The 13,384-nt window shown below is 39.7% G+C and overlaps 1 protein-coding gene across 4 annotated transcripts in view; it reads left to right on the top strand.

The window, feature by feature from the left end:
- The window catches only part of robo3 (roundabout, axon guidance receptor, homolog 3 (Drosophila)), a 205,275-nt gene that overhangs the window by 89,201 nt on the left and 102,690 nt on the right, over positions 1–13,384 (top strand). Inside the window, exon 1 of one of the 4 annotated variants that reach the window (XM_042008554.1) lies at positions 2,445–3,044. The exons of the other annotated variants lie outside the window; for them this stretch is intronic. Coding sequence (XP_041864488.1) covers positions 2,981–3,044 — 64 coding nt within the window. The 5' untranslated portion in view covers positions 2,445–2,980. Of the gene's footprint in view, positions 1–2,444; positions 3,045–13,384 lie in introns of those variants that run through there. 4 annotated transcript variants of the gene reach the window in all.

Here is a 13,384-nt window from a genome sequence, read left to right as displayed (position 1 = left end):
TGTGAAGGAAGGCGTTCTCACCTCTCACCCAGTGACAGCTGGGATGGACTCCAGCCTCCTGCAACCCTGAACAAGACAACGCAGGGATATAAAAGATAGATGGATTTATTTATACTTTTCATGAATTCCAGTGTCTTTGTTCAAACATAGATGTATAAGAAATGATCCCATAGCAAGATAAATGAAAACTCTCCCACCACCCAGTACTTTCCCAGTTCCAGATGTAAATGCCTTCATTTGTTATCCTCCCGGGAAAGGCTTCTGTGCTTCTGACAAGGCTTTTACAATACGTTGAAATGAACAGCAAAATTGTGAAATCACGCCTTTGTGTGTGGAGAGGGCATAATTCTATGATCTATGGCTCAGCTGCAAGCGTGTTGCATGGTACCAATCCACCCTGATGGGCTGTCATTGTAATTCTGCACCTAATGTGGATAATTAGTCTAAATTCATGGAGTACTTGATTCCTCTGACAGCTACACCAAATGTTTGACGAAGCCAGCAAAGTAGCTGCATCAGTCACAGACGAACGGAAATGCATTTAGTGGAGGGCCTCATCATGTTTTATTCAATCACAGAGCGATGCTCAATTAATCAGTTTCTGCAATTAAATTAAACATGTACATGCATAAAACATGAAAGAAATATCAGGGGTGTTTAAATGCTGCTCGGATATCAGTATACTCCTGGCAACTCATACAAAGAGAATTTATTCTCAGCTTTCTGTGATGGCCTATGTGACCTTAGTGAGGGAATTATTTCTGTCTCACACAATGCCGACAACAGAGTGAGACAGCCCATCTTGGTATGCACTGCTTGATGCAAAACCTCCATCCAAAGCATTTCTGTAAATGTCAAGAGCTGTGTGTTTACTAGGTCTGCCTGACCTCTAATATTTATTCAGCTCAACAGCACTCTACCCAATCATTCCTCATTTCTCCGTTGCAGAGTTGTGGCTGTTGCGGTGTCAAGTCTCATTGGCTGCAGTTTGTTGTATCTCCTGGCACATATAATATTACTTTTCGCTTTCCATCAAGTCTTGGCAAAAGCCTGCACACAGATAAATAGTGACATTTTGCAGTTGTGTGAAGGGGTTTGTTTGCACCTCCCTGCTCTTGAGTCAACGGATGATTTGTATACATACCAATGCAGTCGGAAGGATTAAATGTCTTTCATATGTAAGACAAATTTGCATTTGGATTCACACAACTGCCAGCATAATTTATGCCGCAATGGTAAGATACCAGCTTTGAGATAAATGTTGACATTTGCATCACATTTGATACTGCGACTTCAAAGAAAAAGATTGTTTCTAGATGGATTTGAGTCGAATCTTTACAGCAATATATTAATATTTACACAGAAGAGACAGATACTAAATGCTAAAACACCCTTTGATGAGGGAATAGTTTGGTTCGCCTTTTCCCCCCTATATACTGTGATGATATCTGGCACAGCTGAAAAACTTTTGCAACAAGAAAGAGAAGTAAACACAGGGACCTGATTAATCCATGAAAAGCAATAAATTAACAACATGTTACAACGTAACTAATATTTTAAGCTGCTGAGATTGTGCATGGATTTCTGCTGTGTGGTTGGGCTTAACATCAACATCAAGATTTTAATAATTGGAGAAAGTACAATATTATTTGCTTGGCAGGTCACCAGAAATAGATGTCGTATGGTTCATTTTGACGTTGAATTTATTTATTTTGATTTATTTGTTATTGGAAAATAAAGGATGTTAAATTTAAAGAAATATTCTAAAATTTTGAGTGCACTGGCCCTTTAACGAACACCCCGAGAAAATTAAGTTAGAGAAGATCAGGCACAAATAAACCGGATGTGATGGTGTAATGGTTTTCAGCATAAAACACGTTAGTTTTTAGCACACAAAAAACAAAAAACAAAAAACCAAAACCAAACAACACATTAAACAACAAATAAATAAACAACCGAATAAATAAAATTCAGGTTCTACTTATAACAACAACAATAATATGTTTGCATATATTGCATTATTTTACATAATTATATTTTTTTATCAGTTTAATTAATAAATTACCTTTCATTGCAAAAATAATAATGAGAAATTGGATACAACTACTACTACTACTACTAATAATAATAATAATACTAATAATAATAGTAACAATAATAATAATAATAATAATAATAATAATAATGATGATGATGATGATGATGATGATAACAAACGTTTAAATGAAGCAATTAATTTAAAATGTAGGGGAGTAGTTTTGCTTGGACTTCCCCAAAATTATATTCCTGACAAATAAATGAAATGATAAATGAAACCTCTGATATGTCTGTGTTGCGGTTGCGCGCTGCAACGTTTGTCATGCCTTTATGTTGAAATCAAAACCGGAAGTGAGATGTTGCGTTGCAGCGAGCTTTCCTCGCTGGTGTTTGGGCTCCGGGACCGCGTCGTTTTGTGAAGAGGCTGTAGTAAGTCATTCCCAGTAGCGGAGCAGAGCAGAGGCGCAGACTGCCGACACTGAAGGAAATGAAGCTGCATCTCTAACAAAGTGGACTTTCTTTTCTTTCTTTCTCAGTGACATGACTTTATCTGCTTTGGAACTCTTTCTCTCTCTAAAGGAAGGCGGCTTGAGTATTTTTGCTCCGTGATAAAGGGGACACGGAGACCGGACGCTTTCTGCCACTCAAAGCCGCCTCTCCTCTCATCACCTGCGTCTTGCTTTTAACGGAGACACAGACTTCTGATGGTGGGAAGAAAAGTTGCGCTGTGGGATGTTTGAACTTCTGGTTTAATTCTGCAGCCGCTGAGATGCTGCCTGTGGAGTTTGATACTGGTTGCGCAGATTTCATCTCATAGACAGACTGGAGATCATTTGCACGTCATTTGGATATACTGCTGCTGCTGGACAGCCCGTCTCTCACATTGTGCATGTCCTGAAGACTGTGATCGGCCTTTTCTACCTATGAAAAATCCGAGCACATAATGGAGAACCGTCTGACTCTGGTGCCTATGCTGGTTTTATTTGCACTCGGAACTTTGGCACATGGTAAGGTTGAACTGGTTGTTTATATTTGCACCCATCAGCGGCCTTCAAAGTCGCCTGAAATTCATTTTGATCTAAATTTTACTTATTTGCAAAGTACCACTCCTTGTCATACTTTACATTTATCAGTCAGCGGGTCCTCTAGGCACCCCTTGCATTTATGCCAGCATAATCCTCGTAGATGATGTCATTTATAAGACCACTTAAACCAGCAGACATGAGAGTGGCCCAAATGCAGCTTTACCATGTGTCTTGCCCAGGGGACGCCTGGTTCACACCAACATCTGCTCCCCACAGAAATAGGGCTGTTGTGATTCAAGCCTGCACATTTATCACCATTATCAGGCCCATTAGGTGAAGATGAAGGCCTATCACGAGTACAATGCAACAGCCAGACAAAACCATTTAAACTGTTCTGTACACGAGCTTGACATGGCTGGGAGAATGATTCCCCTTGTTGAAGTCTTGAGCCACCCCTCATTTTTTTTCACATATACTGTCTAAAACCAGGAAGAATTACAAATCTTTAAGTAGTCCATCAGAAGATCCCTTGCTGCTTCAGTAATGCTGAGGTCCAGGCGCTGGCAAGGATTCATTCCGCCACCAGACCTGTTGCCACTGATTTTTAGTCCAGTTCTTGTGTCATTTACACACATACCTCAGCCTTTTCTCTCAATTTCTCTTACGAAGGCATTCATGAGGCTTCAGCTGATTTTTTTTTAGACCTAATACTTCTTTTATCCTCTATTTGCCCAGTTGCCTCAATATTTAAGGACTCGCTGCACACCATGCTGAGATATACCACATTTCTCATAGATGCAATTAAAGAAATGGGAACTAATGGTGTATCTGCTAGTAACAAAATGCCTAAAGAAAGTCTTTACTAAGTTTTCTAGCTTGTAGACAGGCACCTTTTTTAATGTCTTTCAATTGCTCAAGACCATTTTAAAAGATAAAAACTGAGTCTGGCTGCGCGGGAGCAAAACATAAAGAAGAAATGAGGCTTGGCTGAAGACTTTGCTCTGTATATATATATATATATATATATATATATATATATATATATATATATATATATATATATATATATATATATATTCTTACTGTTCCAAGGTTTTTGGGGTAAAATCCTTCCCCATGTGCTACATGTTAAATATTAAACTGTTCTCTCACATCCATCTTCAGTTGGAAAGGGTAGATTTGTGTGACTGAGCAGAGAGCGAACACAGGAACTGATGGCTGATGAAGATGTATTCTGTGCCACAGAGTTTAGTTTCTTTGGTTTTAACCTTCACTGAATCCCTTGATGCACAGCTGTGATGCAGAACGTTGGCTTTTTGTTGTTTAATTGCCTTTTTTTAATGACTCTGTCTTCAAATAAGTAGAGAAACCTACCATCCAGACTCCTTGTCAACATACCAATGTCTTTGTGGTTAACACAACACAGCTGACTGTGATGTAGAAAAGCAACTTTACAAGTGGGATGGTAGAGTTAGTGACAGCGTGGAATCTTTGGGCCATGCCCCACTGCCGAGGCTCCCTTTTACAAGGCTGTAAACATTGGCTATGAACCCCGAGCATATGAACTCGGCATCTGTGAAAATGCTCCTTCAGTGACTCCAGATGCTCCGTAGGGACTACAAAGGCTGGATTAAAACTACTTATTTTCACTTTAGCAAAACACACAGTGACTTAAGAAGAAAAAGATAAAGACTGTGCTGTTTTTAGTCACCAGTTTGTTTTTAAATAGAATAAAATATGCATTTAAATGTGCATGCGTGTCACATATGGTTATCCAAACTAGGGTGGATTAAAGAGGCTCGATGTTAGGAAAATAAATATGGTGTAATGCGCTTTGCGGTGTGGGAAGAAGTTAATAATCATCCTTTCTGCTCATCTTTCCTTCCCCCTTCATATCTGATGGACCCATTCATGTGGAGAGTCACATTTCAGCATTCTGGTCTTTAGACTATTTGGCCAGTAAGGTGACACTGGAGTCTGCCAGTCATCTCTGTCACTATCACTCAACACTACGCTCCCTCTCTCTCCCCATTGACCGTCAAGCGGGCCATGTGTTTGCCAGGCGATTTGTTGAAGTGACTTCAAGGCGGGGGTTATAAACAGCTGCCTTGTTGTTTCATGGACGTCCCCAAACGGAGCAGGAACCAGATCAAATAGCCCACACCAAACCCCAAACCCCGATACCCACGCTGTAATTACAGTTTAAGCATACAAGTCCATTTCCTTTGTGGAGGGAAGCGCTGCGGGGCGTAATGTGGCTGAAATTGCCACAATTACCAAGATGTCTTATTGTTTAAAGCCTTTTCTTTTGTTGGTGGTAGTCATGTGTTTGTATATGAGGCATTTCAGACATGCTGCCATGCACAGTGGAGGGAGGTCAGTGGAGATTTTAATGGATTTGTCAAGGACATTTTGATAAGAGTTATAGCTGTGGCTGGAGTTGCATTGAGACTTACAGTATCAAATATTAGTTTTATCAGATGGTTAAAGGGTCATTTAACCCACATTCTGTTTTGTCTGCGTGCACATGGTAAGGACGGGGAAATCAAGCAAAAACACTGTTTGAAACACTGAGAATTATTTGACTATTTCTTGAAAGCCTTCTACCTCCTGCAAGAGTTACTTCTGCATTTAGTCTCTATTATTTAGTAATCATGGACAGCACATTCATGAGGTTTTCAACTGTATTTTGCTGTGTCATGGCTTTGGTCTGTATAGCAGTACTGATCATTTTAACTCACCTACACTATCATCAGTTTCTTCAGTCTTGTGCTAATGGTTTGTCTTGATTCAAATCAACAAATTTCATAAAACTTGGAAAACTTTCAACCAAACTCATGGGAAGCATGTCTTTAGCTATCATCCCAGGCAACTTGCATATCGTTAGCCACATAGCATAAGTCATATTTTGGCTAAATTGTGATATCTGTCTAACTGTATTCTCCTAATATTGCTGACTGTGCATCATTGCCTATAAAACCTTAAAATATGACTTAGGCAGTTATGCTATGAGGTTAATGGTATGTGGTACTAAAGTGACCTCAGTCTGAACGGTCATGTTGCCCTTCATCCGGCTTCTTCGTCCACTGAAGCGAGACAGATGACACAATTCTGCACCGGCTAATGGAGAATGCAGTAACAGAAAGTAAACAATGAAATAAACAGTATTATATCACAACTTTATCAGCTCCAATTTCACAACAACTTTAAACTTGATACACACACTAATGTTTATAGCATCCATATCTACCTATTAGACATGCTGCGCTGTGTATGGTGTTAAGTCTTCTGCAAGCTACTTCAGGGACATGGGCTTTTCATATTGGACTCTGATGGTGGTAGCATTCAAATTTTACTGTAAACAACCACAGGGAAAAAAATCGAATCTCTGCAGTGTGAACGTAGCCTTTGGCTGTGCATTTTTCTTATATTTGTACTCCATTAGCATTTAATCTCACTGCGCTACTTCTCTTGTTTGTTTTCCTGGTGAACAGTTTGGTGAATTGTCGCCACCTGCTGGTTAACATAAGACAACTACTTATCAAGATGATAGTTGTGTCAACTCTTTGATTTCCTGCAGTTACACAACTATGCAAACTTTAAATTCTTACCTATCCCAAGCAAATTGTTTTGTTTGATTTACTATCCATCAAGACAAAAGGCAACATATCTGATTTAACAGAAAGTATTATATCTGGATTTTTCCCTGAAATGGTTAGTTTAAGGGTAAATCCAGAGTAATTTGCAATATGTGTCTAACTGGAGTTGAGATGCCTCCATTTAGTCTAGGTAGTGGCAGTTAATGTCTAAATAGATGTTAAAATCAATTAACAGCAACGCAAAAAGTTAACGCGGGTTTAGTTTGTTATTTATCCCAGTCTTAGTGTCAGTGCAGAAGACTCATGACAGCACAGCAACATACAGCAACTCGGGTTTTGCTAATGGCATATTGACAACATGTCAGCTTTTTTCCTGCCGAGAGAAGATAAAGACACGATGAAACCTTTGTAGTCATTTTGGAGAAGCAATGAGCACTTACAAACTGAGAGATGCTACGTCCCCCCCCCCCCCCCGCCTGCCTGCTTGCCCATCTGATCGTCACAGATCAATTAGTCCGTCAATAGCTGTGGTATGATAAGTTGAAACCAGCCAGGGCAAACTAAACCTCCTGAAAACGCTCAAGGTACAAGAGGATCCTCATTTACACAGCACACTAAGTAACACCCAGAAGACTCACCCGCTTCCTGTCGTCTCAGGATCAGCAGACTGAAATTACTGTTTGAAGCTTAGTTGTATATTTCCCGCTTTTCCTTTTTTTATTTTCAAAGAAAGCTGTCCTGCTAAATTTAGAGATATGAAATAAGACAAAAACCACGAGGGGCAGAGATATGCTGAGACAGGCTGCTTATATGCTTGTCACTGAACAGCCACTCATTATGTATACCTATGGGAATAGCCTTTCTCAGTCCCAGATATCTGTGACTTAACAGTCTGAAGCTGCCTTGCGATGTATTATTAACAAGTTTGTCTTGGTTTTGATTAAAAAGGAGAAAATCTTTTCTCTTTCTAAATGTAGCTACAGGGTGTGTTTGCAGCTTCCTCTTTGAATAAAGACTTACCTTCCCAACTCTATATCTACCCCAATGTCCAATATAAACACACAGAGAAGTAGTAGAGACTTTACCTTTGAGCAATGGAGAAATATGGCTAAACTGAGCAGGAACTCTGTTTAGTGGTGGGTGCTGACAGCACAATTCAGCTCTCCCCTCTCCTTAAAGGCCTTAAGTACAACTGCCCGAGGGGGTCTCGCCTGAGCCTCCCACCCCAGGCTGCAGACAGATGGATGGCCCCCAACAGTAGTTCCAGTGATTTTAGGAGCATTGACCTCTCCAGCGTGGGGTGAGGTGAGCTACCAGCCACAGCCATCTCACTGTGGCTTCAGTCTCAGGGCACAAGGCAGCGTTGCCCTGCGTGGCTGCTTTCTGTGCTTCCTCGTGTGGGATATTTCAGCCGGTAATTGGACAGTACAGGTAGTGTTGGAGAAAAGAATCAATAACATAATCGTTTTAGTGTCCCGATGAGGATATTTTTTTCTGTCATGGAGGGATGATTAAATGGATTTTTAAAAAGGCGACGCTATCGCCCGCTGCAACAAACCGTCCCCGTCAAATGCTGACTGCAACAAACTGAAAACGTCCCCTTTAGACGAATGCCTCCCTTCCCTGCATCCTTTTTTCCCACAAAAAAGGGACTCATTTTTCAATCTACAGCACATTAAAAATGTCTCTTGGTATATGTGTGCACCAGAGGTATAAATGGAAAGTTGTGAGTCATGACGCTGATAATATCACACAAAGCAGTGCAGCTACAAACCTGTGTGGCAGGCATGTACAAAATGTTGTGTTACGAAGCACAGTGGGAGAGTAGGTCACATCAGCTGAAAAATACATGTTTGCAATTCCATAATTCATTACAGGGTATAAATAATGAAACATTACGCAGTTAGCTCCAGATGTTTAACCAGATGGATATCCTATCAGGTGTTGTTGTACAGAATCTATGAGCCATCACGATCTTACAAATCTTTATAAATGGATTAAACAGCTTGTGAAGGTACAGTATGATGAAGGAGGTGTTATTTGCTGTCAGTTATATAGAATTTAACAGAAAAGGTGAGCATGTACTGACATTATAACAGCGTATTATCCTCATTTTATCAAGAGACAGTGTGGCTAAAAACTGACAGCATACAGCAGGTTTTTGTATGTTTCTCGCAAAGCCAGAACAATGTCTTTCAAGAGTCCTCCTGAGCACTTGTATAGCAAAAGTTTTTTTTTAAATACAAGTAGTTTTCCATAGGTATGTGGTTATGCACAGGTGGGCAGGCCCAGTTATATATGCACAGTAGGCCAAATGCCCTACAAATGCTAAAGACTGTATGGTGAATGTAAATACATTCACACCAACCTTTTTTATATGAATCCAAGTTAGTCTGCAAGGAAAGCCAGTTTGGTTTGGGCTGTTATGAATGTGCAAAAGAATCATATACTTAAATTACCATCCCTACAAACCACATGAGGGAACTACACCGCCACAGAGTACAAGAATTTCTTCTTGGACTTTATTGTTTAATAGAGTAGCTGAATCATGTTTTTAAATGGTGCCACAGCCAGTAGAAATGGGTCAGAAACAGAAGAATGCTATTAAGGTTCTGATTGAAATATTGTCAACCCAAGAACACAAGGATCTGATACAGCTCCGTGTTTGGAAACAGATGTCCTGCATTATCCAACAGATGAGCAAGTTTTCTTTTTCTTTGTCTGTCTTATTTTTATCCTTAAGTAATTTTTGGTGCAGGGCCACATCTGGTGAGGATACTATGTTATTTTAAAGGTGAAAGTAAACTCAGATCGGAAGAATATTGCAACCCTCAACCCTCAACACTCAAGTGGCCAATCATACAGTCTAATGGAACATTTACTGGAAATGTACCCTTAGTCATCTTAAGGTTGAATTTAGGCTGTAATATCATTTGGTTAAGGTCAGAACGGTATCAGGATTGAGGCTAAAATACATTCTTTTTACAATGCAACCGTCACCATTATATATATCAGAATACCAGTTTACCCTTCACATGCAGTTGCTCTCACAACCACTAGAAAGTGGGATATTCTTTTAATGTAATTATAGTCTGTATCTACCTGCAAGCATGTGCGTCACATGGGTGTGTTTTGTGGACAGTCTCAGCCTACTTAAAGGCCTGCAGGAAGTGTCATATCTAAGTTAATCCATAACGTAAATCATTGCAGTTTCACAATAAATGTTAAAAAATCATACGAGTACAAATTTTACATCAAACATCAAGCTTATGTTTGCTGCTTTGCTTAATTTGTCTGTTGATGTACAAAAGAAAATGGAAATGGGTTGCTGTCTCAGGATTCCTGAATCATAATGTGTACATATACATAGATAAAGGGATCTATTACATATCTGATGTTGACTGGGTTGGACAGCCAGTTAAAATCCTGTTATCCCAGTATGTTCAAACTTTTTCAGAGTGCTGTATGAAGTTGTGAGAAAACTCTGCACAGTTGGAAGAAAATGCCTTGGGGGCATAAATACAGCTGTCACCACTGTGACTGTGTCAGTGTGTTAGAAATATTTGTGGGTCTGACTCTTAAAACTCAGCATGAGAACAAGCCAACTGATAATGGATCATTTTCAGTGCTGATACATCAAGGTGATGCTGTAGTGGGGAGATGTTGACAGCCTCAGTATATGACTGACTCCAGAACTGACAGGGGCAGCCTATTTCTGATAAGTTACTGAGTCGATGGTATTTTGTTGATGCACAGAAAGTGACTTAAGTATAGGAGGCACTTGGAGCATCTCATTTGTGGCGTTTTTGCCGGACAGCTGATGTATGATCTGACAATTATAGCAATGCAACTTCTTGTTATCTTGAGAGCAACTTGGCTCAAAAGTCAGAAGCATTTGCAGCATTTAAAGAAATGACAGCAGTCATAGTATAAGCACATTGTTCTGGATAATTTCCTCCTTCTCATAGTCTCTTCATGTAGGTTATTTCCAGTTTGACTCAAGATAGGAAAATGAGTGTATTTATCATTCTTGTCTGTTTTAATAACATATCTGTCCATACATGGAGTAAAAACAACCCCTGTAGCTTATTTTTTTATGCTATCTAGTTTGTTTTTCTTCAGATTTATAGACTCATTTCAGGAAGTCTCTGTCCCGACCCTTTCCTCCTTCAGAGTACCATGCGTGATCTTTGTGGACAGACAGATAGGAGTAGATAGCAGCCATCCTGTGTGCATACATGTGTGAGACAAAGCTGTGGTAGGAGCTAATCTTGAAGTATGCTGCTGTGTGACAGGAAACCAATGGCATTTCCCCACAGGGATGTTTGGTCACCCGCAACCGGCGTTGAACCGTCCTGAAGTCCCTGGATTGTCTCCTCTCTAACCTGACTAAGAGGAAAAACACACAAGTCTTTGTTGGTGAACACTAATGCACTCAAAGTAATCGCTAACCTCATTTTCAAAAAAGTTGGGAATGTTTAAGAAAATGTGTTCAGATGAACTTTAGTCAGCAAACACAAATCCAGAGAAATTTTCATTGTCTTCACTGATCAATTTCATTAAATGTAGAAAATTCAACAGCTCTTGAATTTTATGCAGCAATACACTAAAATAAAGTAAAGAAAAAAGTTAGGATGTAGGCATGTTTGCTGCAGTTTTTTTTTACCACTTTTCCTTTTAGGGAGACTTTTAAATGATTTGGGAACTGATGACACCAATTTCAGAGGAATCTGTGTCCCTTCTTACTGTATCCAAGATTTCAGCTGCTCAACAGTCTGTGGTTGTCGGGTTCTTCTCTTCATACTGCTTCATTCGTTTTCAATTGGAGACAAATTTGTACTGCAGGCAGATCAATCAAACACACTCTGTGTGTATGAAGCCATGCTGGTGGAAGTCTGACAGAATGAGGTCTGATATCGTCTTGCTGAAATAACCACAGGAAAATGCGTCACCTAGATGGTAACCGTATGTTTCTCTAAAATTTGAACATCAACCTATGCATTGGCTTATAAAACCATCAGTTTTTTGTCTTCATCTCAGGAGCAACTGAAGGTTGGATTTATCTAATCCAACAGACATCTGCTGTCTTTTTTTCCATTTGAGGTGAAGTTGGTTGGCTTCCTCCTTGTGTAATACAGTTTCAGCTTTCTGAATGTGAGTGGGAATAGTTTTCCAAACAACTCCTAAGCCTGTGTTTTCATATAGATCATGGTGGCATGATGATTTCTCATGCAGTGCTGCTTGAAGGCTAGTGTTTCCATAGAATTCTTGAATCTTTTTGCAATATTATTCACTGAAGATGTTGAAAGGCAAATGTTTTATTTTGCAATCTTGCATATTTGAATATATTTTTGTAACTTATTGATGATTGTCTGATGGAGTTTAGGACAAAGTGGTGAGCCACAACCCATCCTTTCTTAGAAGACGCAGGTTTGGGTGAATAGTCCTTTTATACCCAATTGTGACACCCTCACCTGCCAATAATAGTTAATCTGTTTGTAGAATCTTGCCAGAGCAGTTTTACTTGGACATTTTATAAGCTTTACTATCCTTGCCTCCCTCTCAGCTTTTTTTAATTCTCTTTTCTTTTTTTCATCAATTTCTTTCTATTTTCTAAATTCAGTGAATTTGGCCATTAAAAACTGGAGTTGTAACTGTTTGATAAAGGCTCAGATTAGATTAACACATTGAATTCCAAACTTTTTGGGGGTGATTTGTACATAAATAACGCAACATCTGCATTTCTTCCTTCTGTGTTTCCCCTTTAAATTATCTTATTTCCTTTTGGTCTCGTTGCATTTAACAACAGTAAAATCAGATAAGGAGCGCTTGTCCTTTAAAAGGACTTCCTTTGGTTAAGTCAGTTTAGGAAATTGTTACTGGTGGGTTACGGAACCTCAAACAGACTGTCCTTGGCAGGATCTCCTGAGAATTAGAAGGATGTTGGACCATATTTTTAGATTACTAATGTTTCTTCAAAAGTTTTCTGACTTCTTGGAAATGAGGGAGGTTTAGCATAACCCTCCTCCACATTACTGATTACAGTATTCAGTCTGTTAATAATGATCCACACCAGAATATGATGCAGAATATTCAGGAAAATGCATTTCTGAGTCCAACATTTGAAATCCCTTTAAAACAGACACTTTGCTGCAAACCTCAGACTTGTTTTTGTAGTTGGAAGTAAATCAAAGCTTAATCAGCTCCCAAGCCTCTCAGCCTTGTTTCTCCAGGAGGAACTTTTAGGCATAAAAATAGTCAGTTAGGCTCAACTGCTAGTTCCTATTGGAGCAAAAAAAGACACCAGCGTTTGCCCTCTATCGACAGCAAGCTGTCTCTGCCTTGTCAACTTGCCCGAACTTCTCGCCAAACCTCATTTCAGCTGCTCTGCCAGAAGAAGAGGCCATATTCAGAGGAGCATGAAACAAGGCTGTTGGAGGAAAGGGCTTTTTATTTGGAATTGCTGTGGGAGTTCAGATCTTTTTGGTCCCAATTTCCATGATCCCTGCTTCCCAAAGCAAAGAGCAAAAACAGAAGCAGCTTTAGCCCCCGACCCACAAAGCTGTGCATGGCCCCAAGAGAGACACGATGAAAACACCCAATTTCCTTTTTCCAAAGCTGACCCTTCCCATTTAGATGCTTAGCGTCAACTCAGGCTCAATTAAGGAGGTTGTCCCTTTATGGCTGGCACTTTGTATTCTCATGCAAGTGCCTCATTTTGTT

The sequence above is a fragment of the Melanotaenia boesemani genome, chromosome 15 (assembly GCF_017639745.1).
Source record: "Melanotaenia boesemani isolate fMelBoe1 chromosome 15, fMelBoe1.pri, whole genome shotgun sequence".
Taxonomy (NCBI): Eukaryota; Metazoa; Chordata; class Actinopteri; order Atheriniformes; family Melanotaeniidae; genus Melanotaenia; species Melanotaenia boesemani.
This window is presented reverse-complemented; position numbering and strand designations above follow the sequence as displayed.